This window comes from Nomascus leucogenys, chromosome 4, assembly GCF_006542625.1.
Source record: "Nomascus leucogenys isolate Asia chromosome 4, Asia_NLE_v1, whole genome shotgun sequence".
Taxonomy (NCBI): domain Eukaryota; kingdom Metazoa; phylum Chordata; class Mammalia; order Primates; family Hylobatidae; genus Nomascus; species Nomascus leucogenys.
Genome location: NC_044384.1, coordinates 112571395 through 112591560, shown reverse-complemented (window position 1 = coordinate 112591560; position 20166 = coordinate 112571395). Strand labels below are relative to the sequence as shown.

The following is a 20166-nucleotide window of genomic DNA, read 5'->3' as shown; positions in this document are numbered from 1 at the left end:
CTTATTGTGGTTTTGATTTGCATTTCTCTAATGGTCAGCGATGCTGAGCTTTTTTTCATATGCTCATTGGCTGCATCTAAGTCTTCTTTAAAAAAAAAAAAAGTCTATTCATGTCCTTTGCCCACTTTTCAGTGGAGTTGTTTTCTTATTGTAAATTTAATTTCCTTACAGATGCTGAATATTAGACCTTTAACAGATGCACAGTTTGCAAATATTTTCTCCCATTCTGTAGGTTGTCTGTTTACTCTATTAATAGTTTTTTGTTTTTTGTTTTTGTTTTTGTTTTCTGTGCAGAAGCTCTTGTTTAGTTAGATCCCATTTGTCAAATTTTGGTTTCATTCTGATTGCTTTTGGCATCTTCATCATGAAATATTTGCCCATTTCTATGTCCAGAATGGAACTGCATAGGTTATCTTCCAGAGTTTTTATAGTTTGGGGATTTACATTTAAGTCTTTAATCCATCTCGAGTTGATTTTTGTATATGGTGTAAGAAAGGAGTTCAGTTTCAATCTTCTGCATATAGCTAGCCAGTTATTCCAGCACCATTTATTGAATAGCGTGTTTTCCCCATTGCTTGTTTTGTCAGCTTTGTTCAAGATCAGATGGTTGTAGGTGTGCAGACTTATTTCTGGGCTCTCTATTCTGTACATTGATCTATATGACTGTTTTTGTATCAGTACCATGCTGTTTTGGTTATTGTAGCCCTGTTGTATATTTTGAAGTTGGGAAACGTGATGCCTCCAGCTTTATACTTTTTACTTAGGATTGCCTTGGGTATTTGGGCTTTTTCTTGATTCCATATAAATTTTAAAATGGAATTTTTTAAATTCTGTCAAGAATGTCGTTGGTAATTTAATAGGAATTGCACTGCATCTGTAAATTGCTTTAGGCAGTATTTCCATTTTAATGATATTGATTCTTCCTATCCATGAGCATGAGATGTTTTTCCAATTCTTTGCATCATTTTTAATTTCTTTGAGCTGCGTTTTGCAATTCTCATCGTAGAGATCTTTCATCTCCCTGTTGGCTGTATTCCTATGTATTTTATTCTTTTGTCACAATCGTGAATAGGATTGCATTCCTGATCTGGCTCTCGGCTTGGCTGTTGGTATATAGGAATGCTAGTGGTTTTTGTACATTGACTTTGTATCTTGAAACTTTGCTGAAGTTGTTTATCAGCTGAAGGACCTTTTGAGCTGAGACTATGGGGTTTTCTAGATACAGAGTCATGTTATCTGCAAACAGGAATAGCTTGACTTCTTCTCTTCCTATTTGGATGCCCTTTATTTCTTTTTCTTCCTGATTGCTCTGTCCAGGACTCCCAATACTATGTTGAATAGGAGTGGTGAGAGAGGGTATCCTGTCTTGTGCTACTTTTCAAGGAGAATGCTTCCAGCTTTTCCCCATTCAGTATGATGTTGGCTGTGGGTCTGTCATAGATGGCTTTTATTATTTTGGGGTATGTTCCTTCAATATCTAGTGTATTGAGAGTTTTGAACATGAATGGATGTTGAATTTATCAAAAGGCTTTTCTGCAACTATTGAAATATTCATGCATTTTTTGACTGTAGTCCTGATGAATCACATTTATTGATTTGCATATGTTGAACCAACCATGCATCCCAAGGATGAAGCCTACTTGATTGTGGTAGATTAGCTTTTTAATGTGCTACTGGATTCGGTTTGCAAGTATTTTGTTGAGGATTTTTGCATCAATGTTCATCAAGGATATTGACCTAAAGTTTTCCTTTTTTGTTGTGCCTCTGCCAGGTTTTGGTATCAGGACGATGCTGGTCTCATTGAATGATTTGGGGAGGGGTCCCTGCTCCTCAATTTTTTGGAATAGTTTCTGTAGGAATGGTACCAGCTCTTCTGTGTACATCTAGTAGAATTCAGCTATGGATCCATCTGGTCTCGGGATTTTTTTTGGTTGGTAGGCTATTTATTATAGATTCAATTTTGGAGCTTGTTATTGGTCTATTCAGGGAATCAGTTTCTTTCTGGTTCAGTCTTGGCAGGGTGTTTGTGTCCAGGTGTTTTTAGTTTGTGTGCTTAGAGGTGTTTTTAGTAGTTTTTGATGGTTATTTTTATTTCTGTGGGGTCAGTGGTAACATCCCCTTTGTCATTTCTAAATGTGTTTATTTGGATTTCCTTATTTTTTGTCTTCTGCTAGCTTTGCTCTTGCTTCTCTAACTCTTTCCATTGTGATGTGACGTTGTTAAGTTATTTCTAAGTTTTTTGATGTGGGCATTTAGTGCTATGAATTTTCTCTTAACACTGGCTTAGCTGTGTCCCAGAGATTCTGGTAAGTTGTATCTTTGTTCTCATTAGTTCCAAAAAACTTCTTGATGTCTGCTTTAATTTCATTATTTACCCAAAAGTCATTCAGAGGCATGTTGTTTAATTTCCATGTAATTGCATGGTTTTGAATGATTTTTTTAGTCTTTTCTTCTATTTTTATTGTGCTGTGGTCTGAGAGTGTGTTTAGTATAATTTTGGTTATTTTGCATTTGCTGAGGCTTGTTTTATATTCCATTATGTGGTCAGTTTTAGAGTACGTGCCATGTGGTGATGAGAAGAATGTATATTCTGTTGTTTTGGGGTGGAGAGTTCTGTAGAGGTCTAACAGGTCCATTTGGTCCAATGTTGACTTCAGGTCCTGAATATCTTCGTTAATTTTCTGCCCTAATGATCTGTCTAATACTGTCAGTGCTGTGTTGAAGTCTCCCACTGTTATTGTGTGGGAGTCTAAGTCTCTTTGTAGGTCTCTAAGAACTTGCCTTATGAATCTGGGTGCTCCTATCTTTGGTGCATATACCTTTAGATTAGTTAGGTCTTCTTGTTGAATTGAACCTTTTACCATTATGTAATGCCCTTTTTTATCTATTTTTTATCTTTGTTGGTTTAAAGTCTGTTTTGTCCGAATTAAGATTGCAACTCCTGCTTTTTTTCTGATTTTCATTTGCTTGGTATATTTTCCTCCATTCCTTTTATTTTGAGCCCATGGGTATCATTATATGTAAGATGAGTCTTTCAAAGACAGCATACCATTGGATCTTGCTTTTTTATCCAGCTTGCCACTGTGTGCCTTTTAAGTGGGGGCATTTAGCCCATTTACATTCAAGGCTAATATTGATATGTCCTGTTCTTTCTATCTCCTAAATGTCTCTGGAATGCATCCATCCATCTTTCTTCATCACCACTATACATCTTCATGATCCTTATTCTTTCTACCACAGTCTTGTAATTGGCTTCCTCATCTATTCTATATATCCATTCTCTACACAGAAGCCATAGTGGCTTTTAAAATATGTCTAATCTGCCCAGTCATCCGCCTGCCCTAAAACCTTTCCATGTCTCCTGCTTCCTTTGTGATCAAGACCAAAATCGTTGGCACTGATGAGCTATCAGGTCCTTCATGGTTGGCTCTTGTCTCTGTTCCTGCCTGCTGTCTTGCCTGTCTGCCCAAAAAGTTGCTGGGCTTCTTATCATTCCCTACATGCTCTTGTGCTCCAAAGACTTATGCTCACCCTTGCTGTGCCTACTGTCTGGAATTGTTCACTCTTTCTCTTTATCTACTGGAACCTCCTACTTAGACTTCAGATCTGAGTTGTAGTCACTGTGAATTAGTCAGCAGGGGAGGAAGCAGTGACTGGAGGGTGAAGACTAGCCTGGGCCCTGAACAGACCAAAGCCTGCCTGGGAAGATGATCACAGACCTGCCTTCTCAGAGTGCCATCTCCTCAGAAGCAAACATGTTGTGATCAGTGTGGAATGCTGTGTACTAGGAGTTGGTTTACCATAAAACTCTGGAGCATTTATATTGTACCTAGACTGAGAGAGATGTGCTGGCACATAAACTTAGAGACAAGAGCCCTATAAATAGCAGTTGTACATCATTGATCATTAGAGAAATACAAATCAAAACCACAATGAGATACCATCTCACACCAGTTGGAATGGCTATTATTAAAAAGTCAGAAAATAATAGATGCTGGCACAGATACGGAGAAAAAGGAACATTTATCCACTGTTGGTGGGAGTGTAAATTAGTTCAACCATTGTGGAAAACTGTGGCAATTCCTCAAAGACCTAAAAACAGAACGACCATTTGACCCGGCAAGCCCGTTACTGGGTATATACCCAAAGGAATATAAATCACTGTATCATAAAGACACATGTGAGTGAATGTTCATTGCCACACTATTCACAATAGCAAAGACATGGAGGCAACCTGAATGCCCATCAATGACAGACTGGATAAAGATAATGTGGTGCATATATGCCCTGGAATACTATGCAGCCATAAAAAGAATGAGTTCTATTACTTTGCGAGAACATGGATGGAGCTGGAGGCCATTAACCTTAACAAACTAATGCAGGAACAGAAAAACCAAATACTACATGTTCTTAGTTGTAAATGGGAGATAAATGATGAGAACACATGGACACACAGTGGGGAACAATAGATTCTGGGACCTATTGGATGGTGGAGGTTGAGAGAAGGAAGAGAATCAGAAAAATAACTAATGGGTACTAGATTTAATACCTGGGTGATGAAATAATCTGTACACAAATTTACCTACATAACAAACCTGCACATGTACCCCTGAACTTAAAATGAAAGCTAAAAAGAAGACCAGTTCATGCACCAAAATCTCAGAAATCACCACTAAAGAACTTATTCATGTAACCAAGTACCACCTGTTCCCCCAAAACCTATTGAAATAAAAAAAACACCCAAGTTTGACTGCTGTTAAGCATGGCATGTGTCCTCTGCCTCTCTACTTTCCCCACCACTCTCTATTGTCATATACGCTTCACACTTGATTCATTTTGTGCCTGATGTTATTTGAGTTTTCAACAGCTAAAATAGTTTTTTGGACTTTTTATAGCAGTATAGTATTGTAATAAGAGACTTTGGAGGCAAAAGACTTGGGAAAAAAAAAAAAAAGGACTAGTTGGAAACAAGCCTGCTCCTTCTGCATGTCTAGGTTATACACCCCACATTGGATTTTGCCTATGGTAACCACACATGTCTGCCTGTGTGAGGGGTAAAAAAAAGTGCTATATGCAGCAGCTGTCGGGCTCCCTTTAAGACAGGGGTCCCCAAACCCAGGCCCCAGACCAGTACTGGTTCATGGCCTGTTAGGAACTGGGCTGTACAGCAAGTGAGCAGTGGGCAAGTGAGAATTACCACCTGAGCTCCAGTGGTGAGCATTAGATTCTCATAAGAGTGTGAACCCTATTGTGAACTGCGCATGCAAGGGACCTAGGTTGCACGCTCCTTATGAGCAACTAATGCCTGATGATCTGAGGTAGAACAGTTTCATCCCAAAACCACCCCCACTTCCTGCCCATGAAAAAATTATCTTCCATGAAATCGGTCCCTGGTGCCAAAATGTTGGGGACCTTTCTGGCAACAGGGACCGGTTTCATGGAAGACAGTTTTTCTTTCTAGAATGATCCTCAACAAGATCAGTGCAGTGTGTTCTGTTGAGAATCATTCTAGAAAGCTCAGTAAGCCTCATATTACAACCTATTGTGTCTTACAAATGGAATGAGAGAAGCCTTCCCTAATTCTCCAGACAAGGTCACACCCCCATCATACCTCTCAGCACCTGCACATCACCCTTATAACACTCATCACACTTTCTAGTAGTCATGCATTGCTTAACAGCAGGAAAACATTCTGAGAAATGTGTAGTTAGGCAATTTTGTTGTGTAAACATCATAGAGTGTACACACAAGCCTAGACGGTATAGCCTCTACACACCTAGACTATGTGGCATAGCATATTGTTCCTAGGCTACAAACCTGTACAGTGTGTCACTGTACTGAATACTGTAGGCAACTGTAACACAATGGTAAGAATTTGTGTATCTAAACACAGAAAAGGCACCGTAAAAATACAGTATTATAATTTTATGGGGCCAGTATCATATATGGCATCCATTATCAACCTAAATATCATTATGCAACACATAACTGCATTTTCTGTGCATCTGTCTTCCCTATAAGACATTATCAAATCCAAAAGCGTGGCGCTGCCTTGTTCATAATTGCATTCCTTGAGGCTAACTCAGGGCTTGGCACTCTGTAGATTCTTGTTATCTATTTGTAATTTAGGAATGAATGTCATGTATTTCATCAGAGTACCTTGCATATTATCTTAATTTGAAATACACTCAATAAATCTTCACCGAATTGAATCTTTCACAACAGAAAGCACTGCTATCCTGAAAGAAAAAAGAGTTTCCCCATAGGAGCAGAGGGCCAGCAGCTGTTGGGACAAGCATAAGTGGATGTATGTCCAACTGTGTTTGTAATTAGAGGCAATAGTTGTCAACAGGTCACCAAAGAGAAGAAGCATGCTCAGATACTCTTGCAGCAGGGCAATGCCACTGAGCAGGAAACAAGGGCCTCACAGGGCTCTCAGTCATAACATCCCTTCTCAGCTTTGAAAGTCTTGAATAGCTACTCCATAAAGTTAAAATATCACTGTTTCAGTAGGTTTCTTATAAGCTTCCAATTTAACATAACTAGGGAGGAAAGCTGCCTTAAACACCAGGAAATGATTTTTTAATTTAATAACACAAGTCTCAACCTGTTTAGACACATGAAATAATTATGTGAGAACTATCATCACTGTGTCCACCAGTCATTAAAGACTATTTGCCACACCATTCTAAAAGGTCTAGAGGTACTCTTCCTGGGAGAAAAATGAAAATTATAAACCTCTTACCTGTTACCCATCCAGGTGCCACACATTTTGAATTCAGTCGAATTTTCTTTCTTTTCAAGGCAATGGTCTGAGAGAGGAAAAAGTCATAAATTCAGATTTAAAAAAAAAAAAAAACATCGAAAGGAAAGAGAATAGTAAGTATGCAGATTATGCTTGAAAATGGATGTTTCTACATCTTCTAAAATGATTAAAGGAGGTGTGTCCAGAGAGAAACTGGGGCCCAAGACCTCTGGAAAGAGCAAGAAAAAAGGAGGGAAAAGAAGAAAGAAGGAGAAGTTGGAGGAGGAAGCAGTGACATCACCACCACCACTTTGCCTCTCTTAAATAATACTGAACCGAAGATCCTCCCTGGGGAAGCTGAACACAGACCCATCCCATGAGAGACATCAAGAGAGTGTAGTTTGGGAGGCCGAGGCGGGCGGATCACGAGGTCAGGAGATCGAGACCACGGTGAAACCCTGTCTCTACTAAAAAATACAAAAAATTAGCCGGGCGTGGTGGCGGGTGCCTGTAGTCCCAGCTACTCGGAGAGGCTGAGGCAGGAGAATGGCGTGAACCCGGGAGGCGGAGCTTGCAGTGAGCCGAGATTGCGCCACTGCACTCCAGCCTGGGTGACAGAGTGAGACTCCGTCTCAAAAAAAAAAAAAAAAAAAGAGTGTAGTCACATGAGATTCATGACACATGGAGTAGGTGTAGGGTCAACCTCAGCATGGAGAGGGTGGGCACTGAAAGAAGTATTGTTGGCCGGGCATGGTGGCTCATGCCTGTAATCCCAGCACTTTGGGAGGCTGAGGTGGGCAGATCACGAGGTCAGGAGATGGAGATCATCCTGGCCAACATGGTGAAACCTCATCTCTACTAAAAATACAAAAATTAGCCGGGTGTGGCGGCACATGCCTGTAATCCCAGCTACTCAAGAGGCTGAGGCAGAAGAATCACTTGAGCCTGGGAGGCAGAGGTTGCAGTGAGGCAATGTCGTGCCACTGCACTCCGGCCTGGTGACAGAGCTAGACTGCATCTCAAAAAAAAAAAAAAAAAAGGACATGTCATTGGAGAAATACTTGAGGAGTGGTGCTGGGAAGCTGCTGATTATCATTAGCCAAATCCAAGCATTCTGAAAACTTCTGCGAATCATTACAAAGAAGTGGGCAGAGATCTAAATGGCAAAGGGATGGGACAGCATAGAATTGCTCTTGTGTATGTAGTTTCAAGACTTTCCTTCTCCGTAGCAACCCAAAGAATGAGGCAATTCTCTAGGAAATGTGTCTGCCCACAGGAGCACCCTGGATGAATGAAGTCCTCCCTTGCTGCTAAGAGACTCTGTAAGGGAAGTGTGAAGGCAGGACAAGTGAGGATAAGGAAAAGTTAAGCATGCAAAAACCAAGGAGTGAAAGAAAGGTTGGGTATTTACCATAAGCTTCCAGGTTACTGATAATTTTACAGTCCCTCGAGATGCATTTCAGGTCCAGACTTCCCATGAAGAGCTGCTGACCTACCAGGGCAAAGATGCTGAGGCAAAAGAAGGTGAGGATAATCACGTTGACCAGCTTCTTCACAGAGCGCAGCAAGGCCCCCACGATGACCTTCAGACCTGAGAAAGAGGACAGGCTTGGGGAGAAGCCCATCCCCCTCAGCCAGATGCTCACAAAGGCCAAGTATGGAGCAACTGAAGTTTCAGAAACTGTCAAATTGCAGGCTGGAACTGGACTCCAGCCTAGCCTATGATTCTGATGCCTTGAGTTTGTGCTCCAACTCTGTGCCTTGGAAGCTGAGTGTCATCAAAGCAGTCAACAAGCTTGAGACTCAATCTCTCTATTCCTGCCCTATGCCTGCCTCAGTACTGCTATGAGGAGCAAGCAAGGAGGCTTTGAATAGAAACATGCCACATGGACTCAAGGCATAGGTTGAGGACAGTTGCAAAGGCACCACCTAAGCTGGGGCCACACTAGAGAATGAGATAGACCTGTATTTAACAGTTAGTAGATACTGTCTACTGTCAAAGTACATGAGTACCATGAGACACAGCTAAATTGTGGGGTATAGGGGATGAAGATTTGTCTAGACCCAAATTATGAGGATATCCTGGGAGGGAAAACTCAGATTACCAGTTAGAATAGGGTGTTTTATTTTCATTCATTCATTCATTCAAGAAGTATTTATTAAGCACCTACTATGTCCATGGCACACTGTTAAGCTGCCAAAGTTACAAAATAAATAATCTTGTGGCATGCTAGTAAATGTTTAAAACTGGCTCTTCAAGCAGGAGGCAGGAGAGCCCTGATCTATAGCATTTACAGGTTTCCTTGTTTTCTGAATTCTGTGGTATAGATCCTGATCCCCACTCACCACCATAGTAGATTTCAAGCTACCAATATGATGTCACTGGACAGAGCTGGAAAAAGAACAAGTCAACTTCAGCAATCGACTGAGTCTCAAGATAGCTGGAGAGATAAACTCCCAGATGTGATTGAAATGCATGGAATGACACTAAGTGACAAAATTTCAATTGATCAGTGTAGAGGTGAGAGCACATGGCAGCGTACAGTGGGAGGCCAAGCCCTCAGTGGATGGGCTTCCCACAAAGAATGACACCAGATAGCAGGAACCTGGAGGCCCAGCTGGGACACTTACTATATCACCAATTGAAGGCAAACCAGAGGTTACTACAGCGTCACCCAAGGCAGATTTTAATTTATAACAAGAGGCTTCTCCAAAGCAAGAAATGTGGATGAGTGATGATTGTGATTCCTGGGTCACTTTTTCATAGTCTCATAAAAGATTGTACCTCGCACTCTTACTTCCAAAAAGCATCCAGGCATCTCAGTGCATTTAATGGGCCAAAATAGAACCATATTCACCTGTGTGGAGATGAAGAAGGGGACATGAAAGCTGCTAAATGACTGCCTGAATGTGTATTTACTTACGCGAAAATAAAAGGCGCTCAGCTCATGCAGAAAGCTCCTAAATCTACCTGGGAAAACAAAGTCCTACTTAAGGAGGAGGAGGAGGAGGAGGAGGAGGAGGAGGAGAGATAAATTATACATAAAGTGTCCTCTAACTACCAGTTTCTTTATCACTATTCAGTTGCTTTTCTGAAGTTTCAAAAAATAACCTACTGCTTCTGTTTGGAAGGACTGGCGTTTAGGTATTGGCGCCATATGGTATAGTTTATGTCTATGTCATCAGCACAACTAAATAGTTCCCATGTCTTTTTATAGTTTGCCAAAGCCACTGATAGAAGAGAAAAGAAGGGAAGTGGAGAAGGTGCGGGGAAAGGAGTCCAGAGAGGGAAGATAATAAACTGTTTGTTTGTTTTAGTAAAGAAAAGAGAGGAAAGGGGAAGGAGAGGAAAAGGGTGTGCTGTAATAACCTTATTTTTAATAAACTGAAATTCATATTCACACCCAACCTTGGCTTCATCCTGATGCAAAGGGCTAACGTGGCTTCCTCACCTGGCTTCCAGGAGACCACCTTTGGTTCCCCTCCTACTTCACAGGTGGCTGCTGCTCATCTGCTTCCCTGGTTTCTCCTCTTCTCCCTTTCATGTTTCAGTGCCTTGGGGCTCAGACCTTGGTCCTCTTCTATTCTCCATCAATGCTCATTCCTTTGGTGATCTCTTCAGATCTCACAGCTTTAAATATCTATAGACTCTTGATTCCTGAAATGGTATCTCTAGCTCTGACTTCTCCCTGGACTCCCAGACTCATATATACCTAATTTCCTACTGAATCCTTTCCCTTGGTGGTCTCACAGCCATCTCAAACACAACATGTTCAAAGCTAGCTTGTAATCTGACCCCAAGGCCTGCTCCTCTCACAGCCTTCTCTGTCTCAATCAGTGACATCACACATAAAAGTCATTTTGGACTCCTCTCTTTTGCTCACACCATGTATACAATTCATCAGTCAGGAAATGCTATTGTTTCTACCTTCAAATTGACACAGAATCAGACCAGTGTCTACCAACGCCATTACCACTACCTGATCAGAGAGCACTGCCATCCCTTGCTTGGATTATGTTCTCTTGTGTCAGTTTGGGTTTTGAGGAGCAGACATTCTGAGATCAGATGTGCAAGAGATTTGTGGTGGTTGGGAGGATGCCTGTGAAAGATGAATGGGGGGAGCAGGAGTGAGCAGGGAGAAACTTCAGACTGCAGCTCAGGTTTGACGTCTGAGAGAGAGACAAGGGAGGAGGATTGGATAGGAAGAACCTCAGACTGCAGTGCAGCTGTCAGAGTCTCAGCCAGGTCGCTGGAGAGTCCCTGAGCCAAAGTTTCCTATTAGAAGAATCCCATATGCTTCAGGAATGGGCCAGCACTAGAACCCACACACACTGTGCAGGGCAGGCACGATCTTGGCATGTGGATGAATGCAGTGGGGAATCCAGAGAGGTGGAAGCCGGGATCTTTAGTCCACTGTGCTCCCTGTAGCAGGAGGTCTTCCTGCTTCTCCCATCTCCCCTACATTCCACTCTCCACACAACAGCTCCCATTTCTTCAGAGTGAAGCCCAGATCCTCCCTGTGCCTACAAGACTCCCCTTCAGTTCTTCTTTTTTTTTTTTAGACCTTAGGCTGGAGTGCAATGGCACAATCTCGGCTCACTGCAGCCTGCAGCCTCTGCCTCCCAGGTTCGAGAAATTCTCCTGCCTCAGCCTCTCGAGTAGCTGGGATTAAAGTTACCCACCACCACACCCGACTAATTTTTTTTTTTTTTCTGAGATGGAGTTTTGCTTTTGTTGCCCAGGCTGGAGTGCAATGGGGCGATCCAGGTTCACCGCAACCTCCCTCTCCCGGGTTCAAGTGATTCTTCCGCCTCAGCCTCCTGAGTAGCTGGGACTACAGGCATACACCACCACACCTGATTACTTTTGTATTTTTAGTAGAGATGGGGTTTCTCCATGTTGATCAGGCTGGTACCAAACTTCTGACCTCAGGTGATCCACCTGCCTCAGCCTTCCAAAATGTTCGGATTACAGGAGTGAGCCACTGCGCCTGGCCTTAACTTTTGTATTTTTGTAGAGATGAGGCTTTACCATTTTGGCCAGGCTGGTCTCAAACTCCTGGCCTCAAGTTACCTCCCCGCCTTGGCCTCCCAAAGTGCTAGAATTACTGGCATGAGCGACTGTACCCGGCCCCCCTTCACTTCTATGATCCCACCTCTACCTGGCCCCTCACCCTCTCCTTTCCAGTCCCATCCTCATCCTTGCTACTCAATCTCTGTGCTGTCTGTTTCCCATGCTCAGAATACCCTTTCCCATATATCTGCTTGTGTCATTCCCTTGCCACCTTCAAATCTCTGCCACCTCTCACCTCAATGACAACTATCCTGATCACTCTGTTTAAAGCTGCAACCTGCTTCCCCTATACCCTGTGACTTCCCATAGCCTCCATGGTGTCTACTTTTTCTTTGTATTTTCCGTGGCACATAGCACTTGCTCACATGCTACATAATGTACTTATTTATTATAGTTGTTGCTTCGTGTCTGTCTCCCCACCCCCTACCCTAGAAGGTAAAACTCCATGAGTCTGTATCTATTTGCTTACTACTAGATCTCAAGCAGTTAGCACAGTGCCTGGACATATTAGGTGCTCAATAATTATCAGTTGGACCATCAGATAAATTTGTAAAGCAGGGTTTGTTTGTTTGTTTTTGGTTTACATGATGACATTTTGAAAAGATTTAGATGTAAATTAACATTCTTTCTAGATAGAAGCCAGCGTGGGAAGTGAGAGTGACTTACGTGAAACTACTGAAATTGCTTTCAAAGCTCTGAACACACGGAAGGTACGCAGGGATGACACTTGGATGGTGATTCCTGGAATATATGACACAATCCTACAAGACAAAGCACAGGGAAGCATGGGCTTGCTCAGTCCTACAGCTGTACTGCACATCTCCACAAAAGCCACAAGTAAGCTCAGCCTGGGGCCTGTGACCTCCAAGGTGAAATCGACAGCCTCACCTTTCCAGCCCCACCTTTATCTTAGGATCTGGCAATACCACTGTTCTTGCTATGAACTGCAGAGGAGGCTGTTCTCAGTTCACCTTCATACATGGACACAGATGAAGACTCTTTGACATAGTTCATGTAGTTGTGGCTACATCCATGAATATTAGAAGTCCTCTCAAATATTTACTGAGTGGCTGACAAGTTCCATGCCCCAAGGCAGTTCACTGAAGTCTCCAGCCACTACATGGTCAAGCCTGAAGGTGTAGCCAGGCAGTGTAGCTTCAGAGCCATACTCTAAACCCCTGTGCTTCACCACCTTTCAATAGCTAAGAGCACATAATCTTTGAACTTCAAATGTAAAACTCTGAAATTACTAGCACCTACCTCCAAGGGCTTTTGTGAATATTAAATAGGAAAAAATATGCAAAGTGCTTAACATAATGCCTGGTACAAATTGAATGATGCTAGGTTTACTATTGTTGTGCTGGCAATGTGTCACTGCATTTCTTATTTTTTCTTTTGCTGACTCCATTTCATCATTCAGATTCCAAATCAGTGTCTTTCCTTCAGAAAGAGCTTCAACCTTCACCTTACACCTTACCCCATACATAATAATTAACTCAAAATGGACCATGGACTGAAACATAAAAGCCAAAACTACAGAACTTCTAGAATTAAACAGGAGTAAAGCCCTTTGTAACCTTGTAGCAGCCAAAGATTTTTTAGACTGCTTTGTTCTTCCTATATTCTCTGACAGCTTAATACATGTATAGCCCCTATCCTGGTACTCATCATACCATATTTTCAGGGTCATTAATTGTCACTCTTCCCCTCTGGACTGTGAGCTTCATAAGATTGAAAACCATGTCTTTCTTTTATTATTATTTCATTGGCACACCCCTGTATCTTGCATAGGGCCTGGCCCATAACAGGCCAGTGTTGGTGAGTAAATGGCTGAAGGAACAACAACTTGAGTGTTGATCTAGAAATGGCTTTGTGTGTGGAGACCTCTGGCCAATTGGCTGCATGTGCTGTTCAGGGCCAACCAACACAGCACTCAGAGCTCTAGGCATTACTAGGCCACCCTCAGCCACTCAAATGGATCCACACAGAGCTCTGATGGAAGCAAAGGGGCTTCTTTCCCACTCCAAGTCTCTTCAAAAACATCTTTAACATTCTTACGCTATTCCAATGACAATGGAGTCCAGCCAGTTCCATGGATCTCGAAGGAAAGAAAACTCATCCAGAATGAAACCTCTTGCCAATATTTTAATCAAAGCTTCAAAAATATAAATCCCAGTGAAGACACACCTAAAAAGCAAATCATTTACAACAGGAAGAAACATGATAAACAGTGTGAAAAGCAAAGAGCCCTTCTATCTTACTGGCCTTGATTTTTTTTTCCATTTCAATGTGACATTTAACATTCTGGTCTTCAGCAAACCAGAGTTCAAAAATGCAAGCTTTTTAAGCAAGTTCTGGTATTTAGAATTTCAGAGAAACAGGCCTAGAGATAAATTGTGAAGCTGCATTTCAAGGCCTAGCTTTATGTCCATATTCTTGAGAATAGTTTCAGGTAACATGAGACCCAAGCACTGGAGGTTGTAGTTTGTCACCACCATTCTAGAGCTGTCACTTTGATGTACAGAAGGAGACAATGGTGACAGAACAATGAAGAGAGTAAATGACACGCAAATAGCTGAATTTTTTCATATCTGTGTTCATGGATTGGAAGGTTTAATATTGTTAAGATGTCATACTACCCAGGGTGATCTACAGATTCAGTGCAATCCTTATAAAACTCCCAATGACATTTTTTACAAAAATATAAAAATCCATTCTAAAATTCATATGGAATTTCAAGTTACCCCAAATAGCCAAAACAATCTTGAAAAAAAAAACAAATTGTGAGGTCTTACACTTCCTGATATCGAAATTTATTAGAAAGCTACAGTAATCAAAATAGGGTAATTTATCATGGAAAGAGATTTAATTGACTCACAGTTCAGTTCAGCATGGCTGGGGAGGCCTCAGAAAAATTACCATTATGGTGGAAGGGGAAGCAAACATGTCCTTCTTCATATGGCAGCAGGAAGGAGAAGAATGAGAGAGAAGCGAAGGGGAAAGCCCCTAATGAAACTATCAGATATCATGAGAACTTACTATTACAAGAATAGCATGGCGGAAACCATCCCCATGACTCAATTATCTCCACCAGGGCCCTCCTACCACACGTTAGGATTATGGGAACTACAATTCAAGATGAGATTTGGGTGGGGACACAGACAAACCATATCAAGGTGGTACTAGCATAAAGACACATATAGACCAATGGAATAGAATAGAGAGCCCAGAAGTAAACTTTTGCATATATGGCCAAATTATTTTCCACAAGAGTGGCAAGACTATGGAATAGTCTTGGCAATGTCCTTGGAAAAAGGACAGTCTTTTCAACAATTGGAAATGGGAAAACTGAATCTCCACTTGCAAAAAATGAAGTTAGAATCTTTACTTACACCATATAAAAAATTAACTCAATATGGATTAAAGTCCTAAATGTAAGACCTGGAAAACACAAAACTCAAAGAAGGAAAATTTGAAAGTCATATACCTAACAAAGGGTTAACATCCAGAATATGTAAATAACTCAGACAACAGAAAACCAAACACTGCATGTTCTCACTCGTAAGTGCGAGTTGAACAATAAGAACACATGGACACAGGGAGGGGAACAACACACACTGGGGCCTGTTGGGGGTGGGAGGCAAGGGAAGGGAGAGGATTAGTACAAATACTTAATGCATGTGGGGCTTGCAACGAGTAGCAGCCCCTGCACTCAGTTAGCACCTCATGCAACAGCCAAATCTCCAAAGGGGAGACCACATTCCCCAGGGACACTGCCGGGATGGCATCTACTCCTGGGGCTACCTGTGCCCTCCTCAAGGCACGGCCCCTCCGCTGGTCAGCCTTAACCAGGTTCCAGGTTCCACCCAGCAACAGAGACAGATGGTCTCTACAAAGACACCACCTAGGAGGGAGAAGAATTCTCCAGAGACAAATAGACCAAATCAGACCTTGTAGTCAAAGAAAGAGCAGTTTTCAAAGTCTGACCTCTAACTGGTGTCCCAGAAACCACTAGAGCCAAGTAAAGGAGAACAGATGTGTATATGATTTAGAGAACACTTCCAGCAAAAAGGTAGGGTGGAAGTGACTGGAGACTGCCTTCCCAAATTCCCATTTAAAATCTATGAAAACATTTGAAAATAAAAACATGTTCTAAAGAAGCATGACGAGAGTGGGCATCGCCCAGATTCCAGGAGGAAAGCCTCCCAGGGTCCTCAGTCCATCTTTCCTTGGAGCATCCAACCTTGTTCACATAGCTCCTTTCCTGATAATGTTGTATTCCCTAATAAGTGTCTGCAAGGTCTGGGAGTCCCCAGTCCTACTCCCCACCAGAGGCACAAACAGCTGCTAGCCAGCTTTCACCATCATACCTCTAGCAGGAGTGATTTTTTGCCTGTGTGCCCAAGTCCCTCAAGCCTTAGAAACAATAAGTCATTGCTCCAGTCATTTTAGAAATATTAGATAAGCCATTCCATTCACAAGAAGCTTCTTATATTTGCCTGAACCTGAGTGGGTCTCTTTGAATTACTAGAGGATCTGAAAGGAAATGTACAGCTACAAGGGTAACTAATGTGGGAAATGTAGCATGATATTTGAAACTTGTCAAGTCAGATACCACAAATGTTACTATAAACATCCTTAAAGAAGAATCTGCAGGAAACTGAACCAAAGAGTAAGGGAAAATAAGAATACAAAAGACATTTAGAAAATATTAAAAATTGAAATGCCACATATTAAAACCTACAAGACAGAGACAAAGCTGTACCCCTAAGCATTGTCCCTATAAATATTTTTATTATTTACAACGAGAAGGAAAATGCATGAACTAAACATTCAAATTCGTATTTTAGAAAACGTTATGTCCTATTGAATGTATAATGAAGAAAATAAAATATTACACATATATATATATATATATATATGTTATATATTTTTTTTTTTTGAGACGGAGTTTCACTCTTGTTGCCCAGGCTGGAGTTCAATGGCATGATCTCGGCTCTCTGCAACCTCTGCCTCCCAGGTTCAAGTGATTCTCCTGCCTCAGCCTCCTGAGTAGCTGGGATTACAAGCATGTGCCACCACACCCAGCTAATTTTGTATTCTTAGTAGAGATGGGGTTTCTCCATGTTGGTCAGGCTGGTCTCGAACTCCTGACCTCAGGTTATCTGCCCTCCTCAGCCTCCCAAAGCTCTGGGATTACAGGCGGTGAGCCATGGTGCCCAGCCAAAAATGTTATATTTTTAAATAGAATTTAAGGCCAGGCACCGTGGCTCACGCCTGTAATGTCAGCACTTTGGGAGGCTGAGGCAGGCGGATCACTTGAGTCCAGGAGTTCAAGACCTGGGGAATATGGCAAAACCCCGTCTCTACTAAAAATACAAAAATTAGCCAGGCGTGGCGGTGCATGTCTGTAATCCCAGTCACTTGGGAGGCTGAGACACAAGAATCGCCTGAATCCAGGAGGCGAAGGTTGCAGTGAGTGGAGATTGCTCCACTGCACTCCAGCCTGGGCAAGAAAGCGAGATTCTGTCTCAAAAAATAATAATAAAATAAAAATAGAATTTAATACATAAATAGAATTTAAGATATAGTTTTAGAAAAACATAGAATTTAAGACAAATAGAATTTAAGACACAGTTTTAGAAAAACTATGGAATAGTTTTTAAAATAGAATTTAAGACATAGTTTAAAAAAAAATAAAAATAGGCAAGCCTCTGGCAAATCTAATCACAGAAAAAAGAAAACATGAACAAAATGATAAATGAGAAGAAGAATATAGCAAAATACTCAGAGAAATTTTAAAACTGAAAAAGATTACCAATGAAAAATGAAAAAGCTATTAATAAATGAATTCCTTCCCATTTCACTAATTCCTTATGTCCCTCTCCAAAAGATTTGCAGATATAAATCACTTTACTGGATAATTCTCTCTTTCTTTCTCTCAGAATACCTCATTTCCATGCTATTAAAAACATTTCAAGGCCAGGCACGGTGGCTCATGCCTGTAATCCCAGCACTTTGGGAGGCCGAGGCAGGTGGATCATCTGACGTCGGGAGTTAGAGACCAGCCTGACCAACATGGAGAAACCCCATCTCTACTAAAAATACAAAATTAGCCAGGTGTGGTGGCGCACGCCTGTAATCCCAGCTACTCTGGAGGCTGAGTCAGGAGAATTGCTTGAACCCGGGAGGAGGAGGTTGTGGTGAGCCGAGATCGCGCCATTGTACTCCAGCCTGAGCGACAAGAGTGAAACTCCGTCTCAAAAAAAAAAAAAAAAAAATTCAATACATGGGAAAGTTGGGGGGGAGCCATACAAGTCATCAGAAGAGTAAACAAATGCTGACAACAAATTTTATCAAAGATAGCACAAAATTTTATATATATAAAATATTGATATGTATAATACTGATGTACATACATACATATATATATAGTTTTATTTAACAAGGCAACTAGTTACAAGGTATAATGAAAGAAAAGACCACATTTATAATGGCAACAAAAAACAGTAAAATTCACAAACAAATTTAACAAGAATTGTGGAAGATCTGTATGAAGAAAACTTTAAAGCAATTAGAGGAACACAAAAGAAGATTTTAACAAATGAAAAATATGTCATGTTCTCAATGAGTTCCAACCTCATAAAGATGTCAGTTTCCTCTAGGTTAATTTATAAATCCTTTCATCATGTCAATAAAACTAACTAAATTGACTATAAAATTTACATGAAAAAATAAACCTACAAGAGCCATAAAAATTCTCAAAAGGAACCTCTAGCACTCCTAGACATTACAACATTAGACAATCTTGATAGTTAAAAAGTGTGGTTCTGGCATATGAAAACGCAGACCAATGGAAGAGAAAAGAAAGTCCAGAAATAGATCTGAATACCTAAGTAACATTTCACATCAGAGGATAAGAGGTGGACTATTTAACAAATGGTGTTGGGACAAATGGATAGACATCTGGGACGGAACTATGAAGTCAGATCTATTTATGACACCCTACCCTTGAATGAATTCCAAATTATTCAAGGATTTAAATTTTTTAAAAAGGAAACTATAAAAGCACTGTAAGAAAATATGAGAGAGTCCTTTTATAACCCAAGGCTAGAGAAAGTGTTTCTAACTATAAATCAAAATCCACGGGCATAGAGGAACGTTTGTTAAATTTAATACAGGAAAAGAAAAAAATAATAAGCAAAATTAAGAGACCATTGATGCCTGCTTCAATTGTGATGAAGACATGAAATAGTTGGGCAAACCCTCCCACAGATAATGAGGATTAAACTGGAAAAAATATGTATAAGGACAATTATTTGAAGGCCCTGGAAGGTGAACAAAAGGAGGCAGAAACTGGGGCAGAGTTTCCTCTTAAAAGAAGGTACCTGCAATGCATAAGAATTATGAAAATGTTTAACTGTTTTGGTCTGAGAGTGTTTTCAACTTCCCCACTCCAACCCCAACACTGGCAAATGGCTGCAGTCCTGAAGATTTAAGGTAGCCGAGGGTGGGGTTCAGAGCTGGCAGAGCAGCTGGAAATTTAGGGAGGAAATCCTAGAAGCATGCAAGAGAGAGCTAAGCAACAGGAGGCATAAAACATGGAAATGACATACTTAAGGTGCTAGAAAAACAAATTGTCAAGCACTGATTCTATATACAATGAAACTGTACTTCAAAAATGAGTATGAAATAAAGACATTTTCAGATCAATATAAACTGAGAATGTGTTGCCAACAGAACTGAACCACAAGATATATTAAAGGAAGTTGTTCAGGCTAAAAAGAAATACTACCAAAAGATAACTTGGATCTACACGAAAAAGATGTCTTTAAAAGGCACGTGCCCATTAAAAGCAAAAATGATAAACTGTATTATTGGGTTTATTGTGCACATTAGCATAACTATATGACAAAAAACAAACAGGGGACTAAACTGTGGCATAGTTCCTTTTCTACTTGAAGGAATTCAACGTTAACTCTATTTTGCCAATTTAACAATGCATTGTTTAATATCTGAAGAAACCACTAAAAAATGCAAATAAGTAAAGATAAAAGGCCAGTAGAGGATTAAAATGAAATACTAAATATACATGATTAACACAAAAGGAAGCAGGAATGGAGAAATAATGGAGTAGCAAAGGAACAACAACAATGACAAAAAAAAACAGATGAGATAAATAGAAAACCAATAGAAAAATAGCAGAGCAAAATCCAATTATATAACTATATTAAATGAACATTAGTCCATCAAAAGTCAGAGACTGGATTGATAGACTGCATAAAAAGCAAAAACCAACTATATGTTGTTTACAAGATATATGCTACAAATACAAAGACACAAAAGG

At 40.8% G+C, this 20166-nt stretch overlaps 1 protein-coding gene across 3 annotated transcripts in view; it reads right to left on the bottom strand.

Moving 5' to 3' along the window:
• SCN11A (sodium voltage-gated channel alpha subunit 11) overlaps positions 1–20166 on the bottom strand; it is a 193410-nt gene that overhangs the window by 66950 nt on the left and 106294 nt on the right. For all 3 annotated transcript variants that reach the window (XM_030810198.1, XM_030810199.1, XM_030810200.1), the window contains 4 exons: positions 13878–14006; positions 12486–12580; positions 8157–8336; positions 6746–6812 (listed from right to left, as the gene is read on the bottom strand). In XM_030810198.1, the coding sequence (XP_030666058.1) occupies positions 6746–6812; positions 8157–8336; positions 12486–12580; positions 13878–14006 (471 nt within the window). The remainder of the gene's footprint in view (positions 1–6745; positions 6813–8156; positions 8337–12485; positions 12581–13877; positions 14007–20166) is intronic.